The 24,736-nt window shown below is 40.4% G+C and overlaps 1 protein-coding gene across 2 annotated transcripts; it reads left to right on the top strand.

Moving 5' to 3' along the window:
* The first annotated feature begins 597 nt into the window (after nt 1-597).
* TGS1 (trimethylguanosine synthase 1) lies at nt 598-24,736 on the top strand. 2 transcript variants are annotated; one of them, XM_027672679.1, is made up of 13 exons: nt 598-713; nt 1,475-1,539; nt 3,297-3,469; nt 5,312-6,164; nt 7,569-7,686; nt 8,642-8,728; nt 9,784-9,955; nt 11,297-11,651; nt 12,505-12,678; nt 13,617-13,760; nt 15,005-15,221; nt 16,481-16,559; nt 24,451-24,736. In XM_027672679.1, the coding sequence occupies exons 1-13, from the start codon at nt 616-618 to the stop codon at nt 24,565-24,567; spliced, it is 2,652 nt and encodes an 883-aa protein (XP_027528480.1). In that variant the 5' UTR covers nt 598-615; the 3' UTR covers nt 24,568-24,736. The 2 variants fall into 2 exon arrangements, with proteins under 2 accessions (XP_027528480.1, XP_027528405.1); XM_027672604.1 differs by having other exon boundaries at nt 3,294-3,469.

Here is a 24,736-nt window from a genome sequence, read left to right as displayed (position 1 = left end):
AAATAACACAGTCTGCCTAACTCCACAATGATGTTTTCCCAGCTTATATCTTGATCTGGTGTCTGAAGCAGGTCTCCACAGGAAAGAAATCTGTGAATAAAGCCCAGCTATCTCTATCACTGTACCCTATCACACCTGGCTGCTTCCCAATGCTTTCCTCCCTCCCCATCCAAACCCTGCCTCCAGAGCCTCACTCCGACCTTCCCACCTCACCCTGCCTCTCCCAGGTTCCTTTGTTCACCAGGCTTTGATTTCATTTTGACTCCCTCTGTCTGCCCTGTCCCCACTCTCTCATCATTTTAAGCCCTCCTTTTACTTCTTCACTATGCGAGTGGTGAGGCACTAGAACAAGCACCTACAGCTCTCGAAAGCCCAGCCACCCCGCAGCGGAGCAGCCTGGGGCGCCGACAGGCGGAGCGGGACACCCAGTTCGGGTGAAGCAGCTGCTCCTGGAGCGGAGACCTCCCACAGCCGCAGCGAGCGTCTCCCGCTCAGCCGGCGAGCTCGGGCCGCCCTCCGGCCGCAGCGGGGCGAGCTCGGGCGGGCTCGGCCCCGCCGCTGCCTTCCGCCGGAACTGCCGGCAGGGCCGTGCGCGGTGTGGGTTTGCCCGCAGGGATGGTGCAGGACCCGGGCGGGAGGCTGGTGGCGGAACTGCTGCTGCGGGCGGGGGCGGCCCACAGCATCCTCTGCCTCTGCTCCCGCGCCTTCGTCGAGTGAGTAGCGGCGGGCGGGGGGAGGTTCCCGCCGGGGAGGTGCGGGAAGGGCCGCGCTGCTGCGGCCGTAGGGAGGGGAGGGGAAGGGAGGGGGGTGCGCACAAAGGGACCCCGATAGGTGATGTTTACCACCGGGTACCAGCTGGGGGTGAGCAGAAAAGGGCGAGGGGAGCCCCCCAAACGCCGGCTCCCGTGGGGGCCCTTGCCGGAGCGGCCCCGCCGGCCGCATCCCGCTCCCCCCTGGAGCCGGGGCTGGGCGTCCCCTTCTCCCCTTCCCAAACGGGCGCGGGGGAAACATCATCCTGATGTCATCCTGAAAGGATCCCGAGCTGATCCTCCTCATCCTGAAAGGAGGAACCGGTTTCTCAACGAGGGAAGGAGACCCTTAAGTTTAATTCCGAGGTGTTCTGCGTAGCTGCGACGTTTTCTGGGCGTCTCTCTTACGGGCTTTCCCGTCAGGCTTTAATTAAAGTGTTGCTTTTTCCGCATTGCTCTTTTTATTTGCTTTGCGTGTTTAGAGTCACAGGGCAGCCCGTGTGGGAAGGGACCTGGAAAGGTCTCCTGGTGCAGCCTTTCATGGGGATGCAAGCCTAGATAAGTTTATTAAGTATCCCGTCCAATCACATCTTGAAACCAACAGTGATGGGGACTTTACCGGACCCATGGGGACGTTTTTTCCACTGCATGATTGTTTTTGCTATAAAAAAACCGTTGTTTCAGTGATGACTTCCTGCATCAATGTCTTGTCTTCATTTTTACAGAGATCGAAAATTATATAAACTGGGATTAAAAGGATTTTATGTCAAAGATGGCAATGACAGTACAGGTAACATAATGAAATGTACTATGCAATGTGATGTGCAGTCATACTTAAAGTGAGTTATGTGTGGTTATTTAAGTTCTGAATAATAGCTTAGCACTTGCATAGCTTTCAGGTTACCATAATCTCGATGTGGAAGTTTGTGTCAAGCCAGGTGTGATATTTATTCCTGTCCAGATAGACTTTACCTCCTCACATAATTTTCCCCTGGTGCATGGAACAGATTACCTCACAGGTCTCTGACCTGTTCTCAGATCATAATTTCAACTAACTCAAAAATAATTGCATAATGGAGAGTCTGTAGATCCTAGATGTTTGCCTGGGAGCAATTCTGTCCTGCTGCCTCTACCCCAGCCTAGGACATTAGCTGTTGCTGATTAGTCTGCTAGGCCAGAGGTAGAGAAGAAGTAATAGCAATGATGGGGGAAATTATGATTTGCATGTATACAAAGGATCATATCAGGAGGACCAGAAGAGTAAGTCTCTCCCTTGGCATGCTTATTTTAGGAATTCTCATGGTGTATACTCTGACAAATTCAACACCGCTCCCTCACTCCATCCTCCTGAATTCCTCACGTATGCCTACATGAACCATAGTTCTTTTGGTATCTGTTTTTTCTATTGCTGTGTTGGTAGATCCAGCAGCATATTAGCTTGATTTGAAAGGAAGTCTGAACAGAAATAAAAGCTGATAGTTAATAGCACAGATTAGATGGAGGCAGTGTGAGAGAAGTGAAGAAGGAGAATGTAAACCATGTTTTTGTGCATATATATGAGTGAATTATGGTGAGAATAATCAGCTAAAAACAGAAAGGTCTTGTGTTATATGATAATTTAGCAGTAAATATATCCTGAGCAATAAAACCAAAAATGTTTCAGTATTATCAACTGTGTCAAGAGCTTTTGATTTCATAATTTCCATCAATATGCAGTTCCTACTTCCTCAATAGTATTTATGACTTTGTATACATATGATATTGCTTAACAATTTGATAATGTGCAAGCAGTTGATCAGGTACATCTAAGATAATTTGGTTCAGTAGTTCATACATTACATTTTTGTAAAATCACGTTATCTCTGTCAGTGTGGTTTCGAAAGATTTGTAACAAAACCAAAAATTTCTTGTATTTTAAGTTTGCTGTGACATATACCACAAGAACTCCAGTAAAGAATTTTTGTTTCATAATCCTAGTTTTTCTGTTCTTTGCAGGGCATTATTGCATTTTGCTCTGCAAGTTATTGAGGTGAATGTTCGTGGTGGGTTGACCCCAAGCACCTTCACCCTCTACCCCAGTTCTTACTGCTGCACATCACGTTATGTGGTGTGGACCATCCCTTCATCCAGTTTCCATCTGCAGTCCCAGCTGTGTTCCCTCCCAGTCTCTTGTCCATCCTAGCCTACTCCCTAGCGAGGGCAGAGTGGGGAAAAGAGAAAGCTATGAGACTGTGCAAGCACTGCTCACCAATAGCCAAAACATCAGTGTGCTATCCACACTGTTTTAGCCACAAATTCCAAACACAGCACCAGAGGCTTCTATGAAAAAAGTTAGCTCCATTCTAGACAGACCCAGAGCAATGTTTTGGTTATCAAAGTTACATTTTGGTTCCTACTGATAGTTATGCAGAAATTGAGGTATTTATGAGGAAGATTTTAAATGGGAAAGGAAGCATAAGAGGCAGTTTTGGTGGGTTTTGTGTGCCACGCTGTGGCACTGAGGTATCAGTACCAGATTATATTCACAAGTAATATAACTGTTAACAGGGGAAGAACAAGCATCTGAGGAGGAGAACCATTGTCCCAATGGGAGATTAAAGGTGGATACTAATCATGCTCTGGACCCGGAAGAAGTCGAACTAGACTCAGAAGCTGAGCTTATGAAGAGCATGGGATTGCCTCTTCAGTTTGGTGGGCAGTCAGCCCAGAGGGACTTCGTGGTAAATCTTTGCTTTCTTTATTTGTTCTGTTTGCATTGTGTTTCCAGACGTAAGGATGTGCATCCTCTCGGTTATTTTTGGGATAGCAGTTCATGGAAATGTATTTGAGTTGCCTTTAAGCTGCCTGCCTCGGCTCCTTGTAACAGCACACAGCACCTTGGTCTGTCCAGTTTGTAAAATCCACCTACCAGTTTGACTAAACAGGGTTAAGGCTGTGCTTTATGCTTCCATATCTGTATTGCTCGAGTGACTAGAGAGACCTGATTTAAAACAGCGGTGGTAATGCTGGTGCTGATGTATCAGGAAACTAGAACACTCCAGTCTGAGCATGCATTTCGCACTGTCTGCTTTAACTGTTTAGCTTTCGATACTAACATAAAAAACTAATTTTCAAATCCCCCTTGCAGCTGATAAAACCAAGCTGTTCCAAAGGACAGGACTGAGGCTTTGATGCTCTGCTTCTCACAGAGAACATTTGACCTTTAGAAGGGGGCTGAAATTTTCACAGATGAGAAAAAGACTGTGGGACATTCAGTGTCCGTTTTATGGAATACAGACCTCCCTGGCAGTGAGAGAGCACTTTTGTGCAGAGCACTGCATGGTTCTGACCTGATTAATTTGTAAATAAATAGGAGAAACTTGTATGTGACTTAAATTGATGGCATGTAAATAGACAATACAGACATCCAACTTTGAGCTCAAGGTATATATGCAATTTTTGTTACTATGTAGTAATACTGCAAATAAGTTGAATGGGAAAATAATATTTTTTTTTACTAGATTACTGCTAAGCATTGTGCTTTGGACGGGGTGTTTTAACATGACATTATGAGGGATGCAGATGAAAGATTAGTGCCAGTTCTCTGATTCTAACGTCCTTATATAACGTCCTTATGCTTTTGTCAGTGCAACAAAACTAGGGATTGCAGCTGATGGGATGTTTGGAGTAATATCTGTACATTTGCAATCTTTTGCCTGTGTGAATTCTTTAATCACAGGAAGCATCTGTGAAACAAGTGGAATTGTATTTGATGAAACCACCAAGTTACCTTAGTGTTCCTTTCTGTAACAGGTTTCTGTTCCACTTAACGACTGTAGTAGCCGAGTTTGTTGTAATAAGTGAAATGGTTGTGTTGCACAAATGAAAGAGCCACCTGTTAAGAGAGGAGGCTGTTTTTCCCTTGTATTTCTGTTTGGGTCAGTGTCTTCAGACCTATCAGAGATTCAGCTGTGGGCTTTACAGAGCTTATGAGTATAAAGTGATGCTTTTTTTGTGCACAACAGCCAAAGATAGCAAGGATTTAACATTCTGCGAGGCTGAGCATTATATGTTCGCTATCCTAATAAGACACTGAACAGTGTTTGCAAGTCAGGCAGCTACGGGGTGAAAGTAAGGGTCAGCCTCCACAGCCCCCTAAAACAGGTCTTTGATGTTACTCAGATGCTGTTGAGCTCAAACTTGTGACCCCTCAATTCCTGACCAACTTCCCTTTGGGATATTATAGTGTTTCATGTTGATGTCTTTCCTTCTGAATCCTTGAGCTACTAATGACTTCCCTCTCAGCAGCCCTGCTTCTGTCTGTAATTCTGCCTTTTTTTTGTGCATGTCTTTCTACAGACTTTCTTACAGCTCTTTCTCACAACTTCCTCAGAAGTGTCAGACAAGGTTATGCAGCGGGGGCGTTTCAGACCCAAAAACTCTACTGCCTTTTTAGGGAGATAACTAATAACAGTAGGGTTGCACTGAGAGGGACGGTTACAATCGAAGGAGAAGTGTGTTCGGAGAGAGGATGAGGCTGTATATACATTGACTTCTAAGAGTGTTTTTCCATTTTATTTTAGGCAACAGAAAATTATCAAAAGAGAAATAATATGAGATTTATGAAAAAGAAAAAGAAGAAGAAAAAAGAGTTACAGCAAAAACATGAGGATAAAAGGGGGCAGGAATGCCAGGATGAAGGTTGTCTTGGTAGTATCCAGGCTGTTTCTGGTGAGCTGGCCCTAGCTACAGAGCACTGTGAGATGAGCAGAAAACCTCAGATTGTAGCTGAAGAGAACTGCGAAAGTTCAGAAAGCCTTGCAAATGAGGCTTTATCCAGTGAACTTAAGGAAAAATGGGAGAAGTACTGGAGCGAGTATGGAGAGGGTCTTCTTTGGCAAAGTTGGTTGCAGAAGCATCAAGAGGTCTCATTATCTGAAGCCATCACAGCCTCTGAACCTTGGAATAGTCTGGACACCAAGGGAGAATGGGAGCAGCATTATAACGAACTGTACTGGTATTATTGGGAACAGTTTCAGTACTGGACAAGTCAAGGATGGACTGTTGAGAGCTCACATGGGGACAAGGTGGAAGTTAATGGGGTTACGCAGGAGACTGGTCCTTTGGGAGAAGTGAACTTGGTTAGCCCAGGGCCTGAATGCAGTGAAGTGCTGAGCTTGGAACTGTCTCCCTCTAACACCAGAAGTGATGAAACACTGCCTTCAAGTGCTGACCCCCACAGTGAAATCATCTCTGGAATTTGTAATTTAAATCTGAATTTAAAGGAAGTGGAGCAGAGCAGCGCAGCTCTAACAGTAGCCCAACAAGCTCATCAAGAGCACAGTTTGTCTGACATTGGAAGTCAGAAGGAGCCCTGTGATGGAGGAACCAGGAAAAGGAGCGCATCTTGTGAAAATAAAAGTGTTAACCAGTCAGGTAATACAAAATCAGCTAAAATTGATTCTATCAGAGTTTCTCTAGGTGGTTATATATCAGAAACAAGGGCACATCTGTATTATGCCATTTTAAAAAAGTCGATCAAGCATGTTGTGGAATGATTGTATACTTGATTCCTTTTTCTTCCTCTGCTTTTCTGGATGATTTCTCTCATCTCTAACCTGTATATTGAATGTGTTCTTCAACCAGAAGTGATTTTAACAGAACATGTACTTCATAAATCTTCAAATGTACTACAGAAAGTGGTGAGAGAGCACTGTTAGTGCACATTTATTTATCTTGGTATTGCAGCTGTGTCATGCAGCTGATATGTCTCTTCTTACTGATAGTCTAAAATGACTGAAAACTCAGGCTGATGTTCTTATGAATCTGACACATTTTAAGAACAACTTGCTGAGAAAACAAAATAGTTCTGCAGTTCCGGGGTTGGTGTTTGTTTTGGTTTTTTGCCTTCTATCTCAAAATGCCATACTTGAAAATAGACTTTTCTTTTGTTGTTCTTTGTTACTGTGGACAGATGTCTTCCAGAGGTCCTTTCCAGAATGGAGTTATCAATTAAGCAATGAACTGCAGTCGTCTTTAAACCCTAAATTCATATATTCGTTACTAGTGCTAACATGTGAAAGTGGCAGGTACTAGTGTAGTATTGTGGCGAAAGCCAGTGGCTGTTCCTTACACTACTTCTTTGAGGGATGTAAAAGATGGGGCTCCACATCTTTTTTGCCATTCAGTTAGTTCAGCATGCAGAGGGAACCATCTCGTTTGCTTGCCAGTTCTTGCCAGCGTTCATTGTAAACAGCAGTGTCACATCTTTCCTGACTATTGGATGTTTTCTTCTGTGAAGAGGGGGGATAAAACATGAATTGTCAGCAACTCGGGACTTCAATTTGGTGGGAAACCTCTGAGTCTGCTGCTAGTGACTTTCTAAGGGAAGAAGAAGCAGGTGTGGTCCCACCTTAATCCTACAGTAGAGTTGGAATGGGAAAGATGAAAGGAAAATCTCCTTTACAACAAGAAATGAGAGGAGTGTTTAAATCTTTTGCTATTGCCTAGCTAATGGGATGGAAACCAAATTTTACATAAAGGAAGAAACTGTTTCAAATTTTTTACCTTGTAGGCGTTATATTTTCCTTGCAGAGCTGACATAATTTCAATTTGGTCCTATGCAAGATTTTAACTCTACAGTGTAACTAATACCAGAAGCTTTTTTGGTATGTTGTCCCTCAGACAAAGACAGGTAAAGATATGTGTGTTTAACACTTGTGCCTTATTTGTCAGATTCAGGTATGTATGACAGCCTAACTGTAGCTGTGGACGTACTATGGGGACAGGAAGATAAGGAATTGATTTACGCAGAAGGAAATATGATATGTCTTTTTTTAGGTTCACAGGAGTCATGTAGCCTGAATTCAAATGAAAAAGAGCAGTTGCTGATTCATGACCAAGATGAAGATGAGGATGAAGAGCCTCCTGAATACAGACATGTCAAAGTCAAGAGAAGGCAAGTCATGAAATTTAGATGAGCTTTTTTTCTCAAGAAGCCCAGGTCCAGAAGCCTCCTGAGTTTATAGTAACTATATCTTTGATTGAGGATGTGAGTTAAAACGTCAGTACAAAATGGCATAGTCTTCCATCACTCCTTTATCACTTTGCCTCGTGACAAGCAGTGGATGTTTCTTCTGTTGCTTTAAGAAAACAGTGTATCACCTCAATGACTGTGCAAGGTGACAGTACTATTCCTGTATCACTGAAGGATACAAGATTGTTAAAATGCACAGGAGAACTTGCTGGGTCTAATAAGTGTAGACAATACAAGAACAATAGGAAATAATTTGTATTTTGTAACTGAATTTTGTGCTGCCTGTAAAATGTTCAGAACTATAGCAGTCATAAAATAGCTAGTCTCTGTCTTGTCACTGTCTTTTTCTTTCTTCTCTAAAAATCTATAGCCTCAAAGATGATGAGATGGCTCTTCCTCTCTAATAAATTTGCAAACTCAAAGGTGGAGGAATGGATGGAATTGTTAGCTGCTAATCATGTAGCTTTGGTTTTGTTCTAGTATTTTCCAGTTGCCATAGCATTAATAATAGCTAATAATATAGTTAACATAATAAATGATGAAGGCAATTTGGAAATAGAGTGAACAAATGCTATCTTCATCAGTTCCATGTAGGTCTTAATATTAAATATTTTAAGAGGTCGTTCAGAATAGTTGGGATATTATAATCCCAATAAAAGGACATATGAGCCTAAAACTGGGTAAAAAAACCCCAAAACTCATTCACATAAATATACTAGTGTCGTCTGCTTTGTTTGGTTTCAGCAGTGTGTGGAGGAGCTTAGTGAAGCCCACATTTAAATGTTTTCAGTACATGAGACTTTTAGTGGTATACCTGCAAAGTAAAAGTGGGATTTTTTTACAGTAAGTAAATTTGTCATCTGTGGTTTTTTCCTAGCCATGAACTGGATGTGGATGAGAACCCAGTGGAAGATCCTGAAGAAACCTGCTCTGTATTGGGTTTCAAGTGTGGAACAGGACAAAAGTAATTACTTATGAGAAACTCAAGGTTTCTTCATAGCAAGTCAACTCTCTTGTTATTGAAATAGACCATCCATCTCCATTTCCATTTTCTTGAACTTTTGAAGATAATTCCCAAAGTTCGTCTCTGCTCTTAATAAAACTGTCATCCTTTGGCTAGAGAGAGAGAGATGCAAAGTTACAGACTAGTTAAAGTGCTTTGAAGCAGAAGTGTAACCCGTACTTTCAGTCACATAAATGTTAAATGGCTGGTCAGCTACTTAAATTAGAACTTAAAGGCTCTGACAATGAATGGTCCTCTCAATTTGGAGTCCTGTGAGTTTAGATAATAATTCTTATCTGTTTTATATTAGAATAAGGTTACTTTATACTAGTAAAATGTTGCTGTATTAATAAAGTGTTGCCAGGGTGTTGACCAGAGAAATTTCATTTTTGGTGGTATGACCTAAAATTACAGTGGTCAGTGCTGTAGGAGGAACATCATAGGCCACAGGTCTTAGCACTTCTGCAAAATGCAGTTGTTTATTACATACCTGTTTCAAAGAGAAGCTTGTTTTGTAGTTGACTATTTCTGTTCTACTTTATAGAAATTATTTAAGTCAACGGTCCATATTTCCTTTTTGGGGGGAAGTTGGTTTTTTTTGGTAGGTTATTTTCTTATAGCATTTGCCAGAAGATGAAAGTAGCTGCTTTGGAGATTCTCTACAGCCACCAAAAAGATCTTTTATTCTGCTAATCAAGATCTTTTTTCATTTCCCGTTCTTCAGACTGGTCTGGGAAATTGCTTCTATCTAGAGTTATAAACGTATTAAAAAAAATTAAAAATCTAAACTCAATTTGGTTAAACGTTTTTCAAATAAAAATATTTTAAAGTTTTCTTGAAGGTACATTGTTTTGCAGCTACATCCATGACATATATTTTAAGTGGAGAAAATGTCTTATAAGGAAATAATTTAGTCTAAATTATCTTTTTGTAGACATCAACATTCATGTTAAAGCTTCCAGACTGGAAATTACCCAACTAAATACTTGCCTATCTGTCTATTTATTTACTTTCAGGTATGGTGGAATTCCAGATTTCACCCACCGAAGTGTGCAGTACTTGGAGAAAAAAGCAAAACTCAAGTCCAAATACTTGGACATGCGTAAACCAAGGAAGAGCAAAAACACACATATCTTCTTTACAGAGGAATCTGAAATGACATGCAAAAAAAGCAAAACTTTGAAGAAGGTAGTTTTAATTGTTAGCATTGTTGTAATTCATATACTTATCTACTCCTTAGCTCTTGTTGAATTATGAAAATTTAAAAAAAATTGCCCACAGTAGATGGCATTTTTAAGTGTTAGTCCACTGCTCTTCATTTTTTTTTTCTTTTTTTTCTCCTCCTCCTCCCTGCTCATCACCTATAGGAAGAGTATTTAGATCAGGGTGGTTATAGGAAGGCTTTGGTGGACCCTGGGGGCAATCTGTCAAGAGGAACATGAGCTTAAATGGCCAAATTATGTGAAAGTAATTCCTAACATATGGATGCATCGTACCTTTAGAAGTGTGTGTGGGTTTCTATAGTTACTAAAAGTATCTCTGGTTTTAAATTACATGTGAGGCCACTTGTTAGTGCTGGCATTTCAGCAGTGAGAGAAAATGTTTATGTAGATTAGTGTATTTCATGTTCTTAGTAATTCATATCAACAGTTTTGCTTATACCTCTATCTGCATTTATTTTCATCTCTAACTTTATGCTTTTTTTAAAAAAAACTCAGAAATTAATAGCAAGTTGAAACACTTGTTCACTGTAGATTTTACTTAATTGAATCTCTTTGAAAATCTGAGGGAACAGATTTTAATGTTACCTTGCCTTCTTCTGGGATGCTTGGCATTCCCTGACACCCAAGTGCAAAACACTGTTACCTGGTGTATTGAACTCCAGTCCCATTGCTATAATTTTTGATTAATTTTTGGTCTTGTACCTGGGGCCAGTGTAGTTCAAGGGCAGCTTTAATTATGTGAAGAGGAAAAAAAGTTAAAAATTTCCTCAGACTTTCAGGTAAGGAACTGCTCCGTGTCTAGAGCCACTCAGAGCAACTATAATGTAAAAGGGAGCATCTGCGTGTGCCTTTGAAGAGTTTGGAGTAGCATCTGCATTGGTTAGGAGGTAATGTTGAGCTCTCTGCTGTGCAACAGAACCCTTTACCACATACTATTGGGTACATCTTGGAGATGAGGCAACTAATGTATGAAGGTTATTTTATCTGTTTATGCTAAAAAACTCTTCCCTGAGAGGCCGAGTACATCTCTGAATGCAGATTGGAGAAGGATAGTCAATTAAAAAGTAGTAGACTTGGTCGCCTGTGCTGTGGCAAGTCTAACTAGTTATGTTTCAGAAAAAAGAAAGGGGGCATATTTAGGGACTTCTTGAGTGTTTTGACTCTGGATATTTTACTGTTTCCACAATACACATGGTAGAGAGTGCCTGCAATGGCAGGTACTTTTGGACTGTGAGGCCTTTAAATTGTACTATAGGTGACTGGTAAGCAGTACCATCTGATTATTTGTGATATTTGACAATTGCAGGTGGAAATGTTCCTGAAACGGGTTAGTAAACCTGAGGAGGAAGCTACATCCCAGACAACTGTCCCTCAGGGTAAATCGGAGGCATTGTCTGTGAGCAGCAGCGACTCAGAGGGTCAGGAAGGCCTTACTGCCACACAGACTGTGATGCTGAATGCTGAAAACCAAAAGCCACCATCTTCCAGTGCAGCCTGCACAGAACCTGTAGGGAGTAACCTTGAGGAGGAGGCACAGGAAGCTGCAGAGAGTGGCTCCGATGAACAGCGTGCAGCGGGGCCAGAGTGTGGTGGTGGGCGGCAGCTTGTCCCTCTGGATATTCCCGATTACCTCCAGGCAAACACAGAGGACATCAGCCAAGGTACATCAGTTTCCTACAAACCGGTGAAATGAATTGGCAGTGGACTTAATATTGCCTTCCCAAGTTATTTATTTTGTTTATTTAAAGAGACTCATTAGGTCCAAGGGGCAATGAGCATGATTGAGAGCTGTGCTAGTCGAAGTAGCTTATTCCTGGAGTGCCAGAAACCCAGGTCTTGTTTTTAATGTTGACATTAATGATAAACAGTAATTTTTGATGTTCAATATGGTCTAGCAGGTTTCTAATTCATGTCTTGTTCCCCCCTGCAAGGATGAGGGTGATTGACTTCAGGTAGCTGCACAGACCATCAAGTTTTGAGTTCTCAAATGCACAATGCTGAGCTCCATGGGGCATGTGTTGTTAAAATTATTTTCTGGAGGGAAAAAAATCAATATTGTGAACTTTTCTATTTATCACTTAACAAAGGAAAAGAGGATTATTCAGGTTTTTATACACAGGTAATCCTTCCTACAGTAATTCAATTATGTTAGATTCCTACTGTAAAACTCTTGTCTAGATTAGTTCTTATTCTTTACTGATATAAGGGCATTAAATTGGTCTCTGATCAACTTGTTTGCTCGCTACACAGAGTTTATTGCCATCAGTTGAAGATTAAGGCTCTTATATGATGGGTGAATTCTTATGATTTTTAGGACTGTGACTGATCCCTTGAAATACAGGATGCTCTTTTTTAACTTAAAACCACTAATCTGCATAATCTGGTGAACAGTAATAAAGGACATTTAGCAGTATTTTTTAACAGGAGCATCTTATATCTTAACTCTCCCCTACCTACCAGTTACATTCCTCGCTTACAAGAACAGTAACTGTTAATTTTTGCAGTGTCTTCCAGCTGTAGATGAAAAAATTACCACAAAGAAGAAGGAGAAGAAAAGAAAAAGAAGGAATAAAATTGCACTGAGATCTATACCTGCTGAGATTGCTGCTGATCCAGAGCTGGTCAAGTACTGGGCACAACGCTACCGGCTGTTCTCTCGGTTTGACGAGGGAATTAAACTGGACAGAGGTGTGTTTAGTACCAAGTGTGCTGACTTTGTGGTATAACATGTATCCAAACCAATGGCCCTTCTTGCAGTTTATTACTAATTTTCTTAAAGGAGGAACATTGCTGAATGTGTGTTTGCACCTCTGGATAAATTCCACACCTTCGAGCAGGCAGGTGAACAGAAGTCTTGGACTTCGGAAGTGCTTCAGGTGTGGGACACCCCTATCTGCATTAATCCTGATGTTTGCTGAGGATCATACTGGACCCAAATTATACTTGATCGTGACTTTTTCAGAAACTCAGTGACGTTTTTCTGTTTCTATATTTTATAAAATAATTTTGTGAAGCTTCCAAATATGCTGATGGATCCAGTTTTGTTGTTTTGTTCTGACTTTCAGCAGTCACTTTCAAAATGACTTTTTTCCATTTTTTACATGGAAACCACTTGAAATCGTAAATTTATAGGTAAAAGAGGAATTAGGATTAACGTTCATTTTGTATGTTGGGTTTGTAAGTCTTTCATTTCTAATGCTCTCCCTCATAAATGTGCAAATTATTTGGCAGACCAGACATTGTGGTGAAGAAAATAACATGTCAGATAAGAGAGAATATTTCTGGTTTTGTTTGCTATAGAGCATAATCGTGATGCATAAAGTTTTTCAGAGCTGTGTCTGTGGACTTGTCCTTGATAAGCCAGAATCCTCAGCACCAAGTTCAACAAAGCGCTTACTGAGATCAAGGCATATCTGTTTGCTTCAGTGAGGCTTTGTTTGCTTAGCAAATCGCTGGACTGACCAGAGTTTATCATCTTCAAAGCCTGTATTTCCTGGTTGAATGCACTAAGCCAAAATTCTTGGGATTAATGCTAAACCTTCAGTTGTATGTGGGGGTTGGTTGTTTTTACATTAAGTGACCTTGAAATAAGAAGCGAAAATACATTTCTTTCCTTTCCTTTGCAGAGGGTTGGTTTTCTGTTACTCCTGAGAAAATAGCTGAGCATATCGCAGTCCGTGTTAGTCAGTCATTCAACTGCGATATCATAGTGGATGCATTCTGTGGGGTTGGAGGAAATGCTATTCAGTTTGCATTGACCTCAAAAAGAGGTAAGTAGGTGTTGTATATAGCATTATTTTGTTTCTTCAGTCTTTTTCCCTAAAAAATTGGAGTATGTGCTTTGTTGGCTGATTTTTTTTCAGTGCTTCTGTATCAACAACAAATTTTTGCTTCATATGACTCACAATATGACCTTTCTGTTTTCAAAAAGGGCCTATAAAACTGCTTTTCGATTTTAAGTCAGAGATGGATTTGTGTTTTACTAGTCAACATTATTTTTACATGGCGTAGTATCTAGTCTGTCGGATATTTTGAAGATTACTGGCAAAAGTGGACTTCTGTCAAAGCTGCTACTTTTCCCAATTGTTACTCCAAGTCTGTGTACTCAAAAGCAGGTTACGTGTGAATAGTACTTAAAACAGTTGAATGGAATCACCTGCAGGTGCAGTAGAACCAAATACAGAAAAGTAGTGATAACTTAGTATTAAGCTAATGCCAACTAATGGAATTGTAGTGAAACATTGAGAGTACTTTCTGTAAAAACATTTCGTACTTGATATTCGTCTGCTCATCAAACACTCTGGTAAATTACAAGTTCATCTAACTCTTCTGAGCAAGGCAAGTGGTAGTTTCTACTGCATTCAATTTGGTAGGCTGTAATCCATTCTATAAATATTTTTTAAATTTTACTTAGCTTTTTGTTTTTCCTGGCTAAATTTTTATATTTATTGTTATGCCCTTTTATCACCTCCTTTGTGCTGTGTTAGGTGTGGGTTTTTTAAACGCAATTTTCAATGTGATCAGCCACAGATAAATATTTCTTTTTAACAAAGGAGAAGAGTAAGTTTCTAATTGACACCATTTAAGTTGTCAGGCTCCTGCCAAAATTGAAGCAAGGAGGACTTCCTTTCTTAGGTGGAGAGCCTTACCCACTATTAAGCTGAGATGTGGAGTTGTCACAAGCAGCAGATGTTTGAGTGCCAAAAGCTAAAGCTTCCCAGATTTGCAACAGCAGCTGAGCCTTCCCAGTCTTGGCTACGTGGCTTCCCTTGCTGGTTTGTAAATGCAGCTGTTCTGCTCTTGGCAGGTCCTTCCTCTCTGAGGTGCTGTAGCTTCATTTCTGCCACAACCTATAAAACTGAAGTAGCCACTCACCTCACAGCAGTAGATTATAGATGTGACCTGTGTCTGATGGCTACAGAAGGACACCTTCCTTCTGGAACGTCCTGACCGTGGTTGGGTGGCACTGGCAGTCCATGCTGACCCGCGTGTTTGCTCTCTCTCTCCCTTGCAGTGATCGCTATCGACATCGATCCCGAGAAGCTCAGCCTGGCGCGCAACAACGCAGAGGTGTACGGCGTGGCGGATCAGATCGAGTTTGTGTGCGGGGACTTCATGGTGCTGGCTGCTGACCTGCGGGCAGATGTGGTGTTCCTCAGCCCACCCTGGGGGGGACCTGATTATGCCACTGCCGAAATCTTCGATATCCAGACCATGATTTGCCCAGATGGATATCCTTTCCAAGTTATGCACTGTCGTGATTGTCAGTCGTTTACAAGTGTCTTTCTCTTTCTCTTTTTCTTCTCCTCCCTCTCTTGACATGGGGTTTGCACGTCCAGTTGCCTGGATGATACGGTCAGCAGCTGAACTCCCAGAAGTGCCACATTTGTTTAGTTCTCTTCCCCCAGCCTCAGCTATGTGGCTTTGACCACCTAAATTTAAATATTTTTATTAAAAAAAAATAGTAATGAGTTATTCTTAAAAGTAAAAAATCCATTAGAGGATTGAGTAGCTTCTTAATTTGAAGCATTAATTCAGCAGTTTTAACTCATTTATATAATTTTATTAAAATACCCTGAAGTAATCAAATATCCTTGTGGTATATATAGATAGGTAGATAATAATTAGTTTTGTGAGCTATGGCTTTGTCAGTAATTCCACTTTTTGACTGATTTATAAAGGGAATATCTTATTTAAAATATCTTACTAAAACTGTTCTCAATCATAGCACCAGCCTGTGACTTAAGAAATCACAGAAGAGTGCAAGCAAAATATTAACCCTTTTAATTAATGTATAAAATTCCATGTTAACTTATTAACAGTGCTATTGAACATTCATCTGGGAAGGTATTAGCATAATAGTTTCATCAAATATGAAGTGTGGGGGGTCTTTTGTCCCAGAATAATCTCATTTGTTTCCTGTTTTGCTAAAATGTAACTATGTTTATAAGAGTAAGAAAGTCTTTGTATTCATGTGTGAGAGATGCCACAAAATGAATTAGAAAATAAATGTAAATCAAATGTATTAGCTACAAAAAACATTGAAATTTCTCAAATACTTCTCTGTAGTTCAGTTAAATTTTCTTAAAAAGTGAGTGTTGGGGCCTTTTTTCTGCTTTCCAGGGCACTAATGGTAAAATAGAATTTCTGCATTTCATCATCATCATGGCTAGGCTTCGCATACGAAGATTTGGGAAGGGCTCTACCCACGTTTCTTGCAAGGACGTTGGTGGCTAAAAAGGCCAATACGAGATAGGCATGTCCGGTTGCAAAAGGCACAGCAGAAAGACTCCTTAGGTGGTAATTTCTGCATTTAGACAATACTAATTTCTACATTTCAGAAGAGATTCCTACTCACACACTCAGAAGACTAACTATAATTTAATTGTATAATGACTGAATTTGAGTCCTACTTTAAAAAAAAAAAAATTAATGAATATAAAGCAATTTTTTCTTCCCCATTCTTGTTTTTTCCTTTACTGGCTTCTACATTTGAAATTTTCAGGCTCTCCAAGAAGATCACCAACAACATTGTGTATTTTCTACCTCGGAATGCTGATATTGATCAGGTATGTTACTGGATAAGGGCTTGGTAATTAACAAAATGCTCAGCTGGCATAAAACATAGGTATTATAAGCACAAATGTAAGACTTTTCAACTGAATGTGGAGAGTTAAGGTTTTTTAAGTTTGACCCTCATGTTAAATGATTTCAGTGTTTACAGTACTTTTGATATGTTTAGAAATGGGAGTAGCAGATTATTTCCATGATTTTGGCACTGTCTCATCTTAAAGCAACAGATGGGAGGTTCATACAAAAGATCCAAAGTCAGTAGCCAGACAGATACATAATTATAAAAGAAAAAAGATACATTTTTAAAAGATACATTTTAAAAAGATACATTTTAGCTCTTACTGTTTGATAAGTTGCTGAGTCCCAGCCTTTCATGTCTTTCAGTTTATGAAGGAGTTGCAGGAAATTACTGTGTATCCTGCAGTCATTGCTATCACTGATGAGTAGATCAGAAGCAAATGCTGTGCCACCAGAGGTGGTACTGATGGCGTCTACACAGGTGTGTGGTTCCATATGGGCTGCTTGCATTGCAGTGATTCGTGATAAACACACCATTTGTTGCACTGGTGTAGGGGGGTTTGTATTAGAGATTTTTGTTAGAATTTTTTTTTAAGCATTTAGGTGACTAACAATTCCCCTGAGTGTCTGGTTTAGTTTCCTCTGTGTATTTTCTTGCTAATTAGATCTTGTAGCTTTTTGCAAAGAAGGGATCGGTGAGGTGATCTCCTCACCTGCAACGTGCCGCAGAACTTCCCAGCATTATTTCTTGCTTTTCCGAGACCTCTGTCTGACTTAGAGCAAGCAAGGTGTCAGGCCCTATGGTGGCTTGCGGAATCGTTGGTGGCAAACAGCTGGCTTGAGAAACAGGCTGAAATTCACATGGCTTGAGTATTAGCGCACACTGATCCCACGCTATGCACAACACCATTGGTATGGCAGGTGGTGATGATTCATTTCCTTTTTGCACTTTTTAGGCAGGTGAAATGTCAAAGTGGCTTATGAATCTTTGAACAGGGACCTTAATTTTAGGCATAGTTTCTGTAGTTTCAACTTCCAAGCACTGCATTTTATGAAATATTTCATTCCCATGATGAAGAATGACTTTAGCAGTTTTCTGCTCTGCTTATGAGCATTTTTTACCGGATTTATAAATGGGCAAAGACGTCTGTGTTTCAGTTACATTCCCACAAAAGCATCCAAGAGTGCTCCCTGCAGGCCACATCTATTTCTATGGAAGAGCTCAGCACTTCCATGTGGTTGGGTTAGGTGTCTTGCCACCTCTACATCTTGGTGTGATTGGCTCTCAGTGATGTTGATGTACATCCGTGGCTTTGCCTTTACCCAGATGGCTGAAGAGTAGCAGCTGTTGCTCAAAACCATGACTTAGTTGTTAAAAGTACGTGGCTGGAGATCTGAATTCAGTTCAGTTTAATGTTCCAGGCTGTGGGCCACTCTCAGGAAGAGAAATCGGCTCCTCATGCCTTTCTCTAGAGATAATGTCAATATGAGAAAAAAAAACCCAAACAGTTGATTATCTCAGAGCAAGGAAAGAGAATGTCAGTCTAGCCCACTGTTTAGGGAAATGTCTTAATCCTGTGTGGACAAACTTGTGTCAAACATGACCTATACCAAACATGACCTTAGTGGATATGCTTGTCCATAGGACACTGGTTATGGGTTTGGCTGCCAACATCTCTGGCTGTATTTAAGAATGAAGCTTCTGGATTTACTGCCACTACACTTCCACAGCCGTGAATCTCCAGAAAAAAACCTTTATTGTTGAAGTTCCTTAATATAGGCAGTTTTCTTCTCAGTTTGCTCATGGTTTAGCCCACGGTTCTTATCTATCTTACTTTTCTCATGGACCAGATAGGGTGGCTTCTGCTGCAACAACTGCCTTGGCAAGGGCCTGTGGGCACCACTGCAGGGGTGTAGCGATGTAGCTTGGGGTGTGAATGTACTCCATAAACTCCAGGGGCCTATAAAAGCTTGGTGGAGTAAACTTTAAACTTAATGAAGTAAACTTTTTGCAGAAGACTAACACCCAAAAACTGAATAACGGATACAATGATATTTGCTGAACAGATGAACCTAAGTTTGATTTCTGATAACATTGCTCAGGCATGTAGGATTTGCCTCCTCTGTATCTTCAGAAATTAATTTAGTGTGCTCCTACACATATGTAAGGCTTTCAGAGATCACTTAACTTTTTCTTTTTATGAAAGATAGCTGTTAGATAGCTAAAGGAGAGCAGGGATCCTGCTGCTGGTGAGAAAGCAGGTGGTAACTGACCTTGACTTAGCTGTGTTGAAGAACTCTGTGTTCATTGCTTTATTAGTAGACAAGAGATCCAGCCTTGTTCCACACGATTTTATTGCAAAACCAGTGCTTATTATGTCTGCAGGCAATGCCTTTTCTGTGTAGAGTTAGTGTTGCAGAGAGACATGGGGTTCTTTGAATTCCCTTAAAAATCACTGAGATGGAAGAGAATTGAATTTTTGTACTTCTGCCTCAAGAGGGAGCAGCGAACCAGTGGAATATGGTCGGTGCATTTATAAGAAATGTAAAACATTTCCCTGAATTGCATTAAATTTCCTTGATTACAAACATATACTTGTTAGAAAAATTGTAATGTTTTCAAGTCCATTTTTAGGTTGAATCAGTCTTTAAGTGTTCTTTCTTGTTAAGGAATAATCAGGAATTATATATATGTGCATGCACATACATTAAAAAATATTGTTTTATTAATGCCTATTATGTAGCTCACATGTGACACCCTTATTGATACCCATCTCTCTGCAGCATCTTTCCCTCAGTCTTTTCTTTCTATAAGTTTTTTTTACACCCTTAAAAAATAAAAGAGGAAAAGGGAAGGTTGTAACAGAGACTTCCTCGAGTGCCTTAAGAAGCATGCTTGTTGAGACAGAATGATTAAATGTAGTTTATGAAGTGTTTAGCAAGCTGTTCTCTGCCTCAGTGTGCAGAGTGAAAAGTGTATACTCACCTCAGAGACAAGGATTCATCTCAAGTAGTCCAGTCTCTTTCACGGACCATATAATACTTCTGTATCTTAATATTTGCAGCAAAGAAAGGGGAGCCTGAGAATTGTTGGTATAGGGCCTTCTTCCTAATGGTGGGATATATTCCTATCGCCTCATTGCAGAAGGCACACTCAGTTACTGTTGATCTCTCACTGATGGTCAGAATGGAGTCAGGATGCATGATGGCTACCCCCAATAAAGTGATGAGCCTAAAATGTTGGTGACCTGGTATGTTGTGCTACAGATGTCCACATCAGCATCTTTACCAGCCTAGCCATGATTGAGAGACAGAGTACTGAGGAATCAGGAGTCTATTAGTTATCCTGACTGTGGATCATTAGTGGCTCAGATACTGTATTGTGCCTTATTGATTATATAAAACTTCACCATGCTTTGAAGACAGGCATATTGTTGTTAGGTATGCCTAACTTCGTGAAACTTTACTGTTTTTGCAGATTTTTCTGCCCTAAATGTTTGTGTCTCAGACCAGTCTTATATTCCAAATACTGCTAGAAGATAGGAATGGCTTTTTTGATAGTCTTACAAAAAATCCACATTATGCTGGTATTTTCCTTTTTTTCTTGTCTTTGTTCCCACCTCATCTTCATCAATCATTCTGAGAAAATCTGGAGTTAGACACTGAAATCTTGTTCTGTCTGCAAGTCTAGTACCTGGATGGGAAAATGTTTGCTGTGTTTCTGTTTTTGCAAGTCCTCTTGTTAAAAGTGACTGCTGAATGAAGGGAGTGTAAAGATGGGTAAAGCTCATTTATTTATTTTAATTCTCTCTGGTGTCCTTCAGAGAACAGAAGATCATACCAGAGAGACCAGTTTAATAAATGAACATATGGTAACCCCTGTGAATTAAGAAATTTGATGGGAGGCTGAGTAGTAAGACTATCACTGGCCCTGTTCATTTAGCTGTGAGTTTAGACTGAAGACCTTGCCAAATGAGACCTGCCAAGCAATGGCATCTTTATTTAGGAGTAAACAGAACAATGAGCAAAGCAGGGAGTGAGAGGCCAGGAGATGAACTCAGATTAATCTGATCATGTTTTTAAGATGCTTTGGATATTAGGGGAGCTAGCAAGTAAAGGACTGTGGGTTGATGTGTTTTGCAGGCTGATCATTTCTAAGTGAACATAATTGCATACACCTCAGCTGTGACTATCATGTTAATAATGACAGCTTTTAAGCAGCCCGCTTTAGACTCGTGTCTGTTCTCTGTCCTTGGTAAGAGGTAAAGCTAGAAGTTAGCCACAGCATATACCAAGCCAGAGTGACACTTCTGGACTTCAATATTCCTAAAGCTCATAGTGCTTAAATACTGAATTGTAGTTTGCCTACCCCAATAAATATTTATTTAACAATAAATAAATAAATAAATAGATAAATAAATAAGTGTCTGGCCTGTCAAAAGGTGGCAGCATCACTCTAACAGTGGCATAATTCACCTGCAGACCTGTACAATTTGAAAAATGCTGCCTGAGAGCATTTTATTTTCTTATGTTCAGTGTAAAGAATACCATTGCCTTTTTTTAAGTGGTTCGCGGTTTTTTTTCCCCTAGTCTTTAGGTAGTTTGCACGGGGAGGGGAATCCTCTTTTTGCTAGACCTGTAAAATTAATTGAGTCACAGTGTCCATGTGTGAAGCCAAAAAGCTTCACACTTTTTGGCTTCACAAGCTTTTGCCTGTCAAGCCAAAAACGCTTGTATTTCTTATCTGTCAGAAAAGTTTTTAGGAGGGGAGAAAAAAATGAGAATAAACTTTTTGTCCAGTTACCTTAGGAGTAAGGTGGCTAGAACAGATAGGAAGTCACTTTACTAAAGGAATTTCAGTATGATTAAAAAAAAAAAGAAACAAAACAGAAACTGCGAGACCAACAGGTAAACCTTCAAATTCGAAAGTACAGAAGAAGAATATAAAACAGGTTTGCACCTCGAGCAGCTTGTGCTCCTGAAATAATCTTCTATGTTCATTTTCCTTTTCATATTTCTTTCCCGATGTCTCCTATTTTTAACTTCAGACCAAACCTGTTGGCTGCTTTTTTAATGCTCTGTGACTGTGTCTGTAGCTGTGGACTTTTCTGTCAGTAGTCACTGAACTGAAGGATGAAGCATCCAGGTGAGAGGGATGCAAGGAGGCAATAACTGAAGTTGCATCCTTTTCCGCTGCCTGGGGAGGCGTGTGGCATGTGCAGAATTATCTAGCACAGCAAAGGAGGCAATATCTGTCCGCTTGCATACGTGGGTTTGGACTAAAGAACAAACCAGGATAAGGAGAGTTGCCAGCAGGGAATCATTGTATTTGCACAGGAAAATGCAAAATAAAAAAACTTTGGAATAGTCCAGTTTTTAAAAGAAATTAAAAAGCCTTTTTGTAATTACCGTTCACTGCAAAACCAGGAGATGTGTGTCAGTATCTCTAAAAATAGGTGAGCACCTTTGTTTTTCTCAAAGCATCATTCCTCAATCTGCTGTTATTTTTAGAGGGCGTCCCTCTGCCAAGCTGGCAGCTTTCTGAAGCTTGGTGTGTGGCAGCTTTCCCTCACACCGTCAGGGTTGACTAAGCCCTTCTGAGGAAAACTTGGCAACTCCCACGTAATCAAATTTGCAACCACCAGCAATTTACAAATAAACATCATTGCAGAGGATTTGCATTTGTCTCTTCTGAATATTGGTTTGGGTTGAAGAGCGTACTTTGCCAGATCTGTCACTGTGGAGCCTGTGCCCACGTGCTCATTTAAATTTTTGTCACCTTTGACTTTGTCAAATACTCCTAGTCATTGTTTGAAATAGTCTTAGTTATCCTGGATTTAGCACTTAAAGACTAGACATGGCATATGTACGTTCTCGGCTGCCCTTTGGTGGACACCACCCGTCAGCGTAGGAGCAGCATTTGTCTGCATGGTGATGAAGCATCTTGTTTTACTTGGTCTTCTAAGAGAAATATGTAGTAAACACTAGTGTTTAATATCAATGCATTAGTCATACTTAGATATGCAAGTGACACAAACTGTGCCCTGCAAACAGGAGTGCATAACCCCAAGACAGTCATTTCAATATTATATTAAGTTGACTAATCCAAGTAATATTTTAGAATACTTAAATGACACTAGCTATAAAGTGCAAAGCCTCTTAATGCTATTTGGAAGGGACAATCCAGCTTTTGTTTGTAATAAATTAAAAGTATAATCTTAACATCTTCCTAAAATAAAGATATGGATCACCACAGAATGTTAACTGCTTTTAGGATTTCAAGTACGAGCAGATAAGTTGTAAAATTAACATTCCTGATCACTTGCCAATTTCAGATTCCTGTGCTATTTATAAGTCAGCCAGCCTCTGCTTTTTTACTTAAGTGGCAGGTTCCTCTCTGACAAGAACGTGGAGGGTTTTTTCCTATCACTATTAAACTGAAGGATGAAGAAACCTCTCACACTTCTGTTTTTGTCTACAGAAACAAAAAAATGAAAAGGGGGAAAATAAAACCAAAACAGAAAAGTAAATGCTTGATCTAGATAAGTGTGGCGATTTTCTGGGCAAGTCAATAAAGGTTCAGAGTATAATGTAAATTAATCTGTTATTTTCTCCTGATAGTAGGTAGATTTTTTACTTACAGTAAAATAGAGGAAGTTCAGCATGTTTATATTTAAACCTGCGCAACGGAGTCAAGTCTCAAGGGAGTTTAGAAGTGTTAATAACATAGCCTGAACTTTAAGTTTCAGCTGCTAACATCTTGGTTTAAAGATCAGTTAAAATCCACTGCAGGCTTCTAGACCTTGATCACTTTTGTCTGCCAGGGAAGTTTCCTGCAACAGCCTGGGAAAACAGAACTGGCTGTGGAGCAGGGACCTGCACCACAGGACAGGTCCTTGGGGTCCAAGATGGAGGGGAAAAAGAAAAAGCAGTCGGTGTTCAGTTTTGGTGTTTTTCCTTCTGACTGTGCGGTCTGTCCTGATGAGGAATTGGCAGCCTGTAGGCTGGCATCCCTAAGAGGGATCATACTAGGCATCATGAGTAGGAGCAGGAGAGGGGAGAGTATTGCATGCTCCCATCCAAAATGCAAAGTCTGCTGTCTGTCTGGAATCATTAAGCATTAAAGGTGTGCACCAGGCTTGGTCAACAGAGCATGAATGGTGAAATTCTCACTCCAGTGATTGTAAACACGAAGCTGGGACCAGCACTGCCTTGACGGGCTTTCCCTGCCTGCAGATACACTGCTGCCCCCAGCCTTACCTTCCACACTGCCTGCAACTCCATGCACACAACAGCTCTTTTTTTGGTTGCAATAGCAACAACAAAAAACAGTAACTGTTTTTTGTGAGCTTCTCTACCTGTTTGGGGGTTGGTTTTGTTTGGGTTGTTCCCCTCCACCCTCCTGCTCTTCAGTGCAACCTTTATGCTTCCTAATTCTAATTCCTAAAATTGGTTTTACTCTTCCCCCAAAATTTGGGATTTGAAGTCTTTTAAAGCACAGTTTACAGCTTGCTTTTTGCCACAACTGGGTGTCTCAAATGCCAAGTATCCTGTAAACCAGAATTTAGGATCTCTTTCTCAGCACAGCATGTAAAATTATGAGTATTTATCTTTGGTTCTGAAATCCTCTTATTTTCATGATTTGGGTGAGGAGGGTTTTTCCATCACAAGAAAGACACAAACCACTTCTGTGAGTTAAAGGAGACATAGAAGGAGGATCAGAGGCATTAGGTGCCAAGGAAAATTTTCCACCAGTATTAGCAGAGCAGAGATGAGTTTTAGGTGATTATTTCATGTGAATAAAAGGTTTGGGATTTTGCCTCTTTTCCCGTGCGTTGATTGGTTTACTTATCATTCTTTCTTTTTCAGGTGGCTTCCTTAGCAGGCCCAGGAGGGAAAGTTGAAATAGAACAAAATTTTCTCAATAACAAACTGAAGACAATAACAGCTTATTTTGGTGATCTAATAAGACATGACATCTCCTGAACTCAGTGTGGATTCTTCCAAGCCCAACCGCCCTGACTGCTGCTTTGCTTAAGCTTTTGTACAGCTGGCTGGTCAGAAATGACTTAAAGCCATTTTCCACTTTAATTTCTGTTTACCAAAATTTTCTCTGTTTATTGCTACTGTCAATAAATGTTTTATAATAATTTTG

The sequence above is a fragment of the Neopelma chrysocephalum genome, unplaced genomic scaffold, assembly GCF_003984885.1.
Source record: "Neopelma chrysocephalum unplaced genomic scaffold, ASM398488v2 Primary Assembly neopelma1_22, whole genome shotgun sequence".
Lineage (NCBI taxonomy): Eukaryota > Metazoa > Chordata > Aves > Passeriformes > Pipridae > Neopelma > Neopelma chrysocephalum.
The sequence above is the reverse complement of the archived record's forward strand: the minus strand, read 5'-3'. Positions and strand labels throughout refer to the sequence as shown.

Coding starts and splice junctions, on each gene's coding strand:
- TGS1 (XM_027672604.1), top strand. CDS start 616: ATGGTGCAGGACCCGGGCGGGAGGCTGGTGGCGGAACTGCTGCTGCGG. Junction 3,470..5,311: donor CAGCCCAGAGGGACTTCGTG/GTAAATCTTTGC, acceptor ATTTTATTTTAG/GCAACAGAAAATTATCAAAA. Junction 6,165..7,568: donor TAAAAGTGTTAACCAGTCAG/GTAATACAAAAT, acceptor GTCTTTTTTTAG/GTTCACAGGAGTCATGTAGC.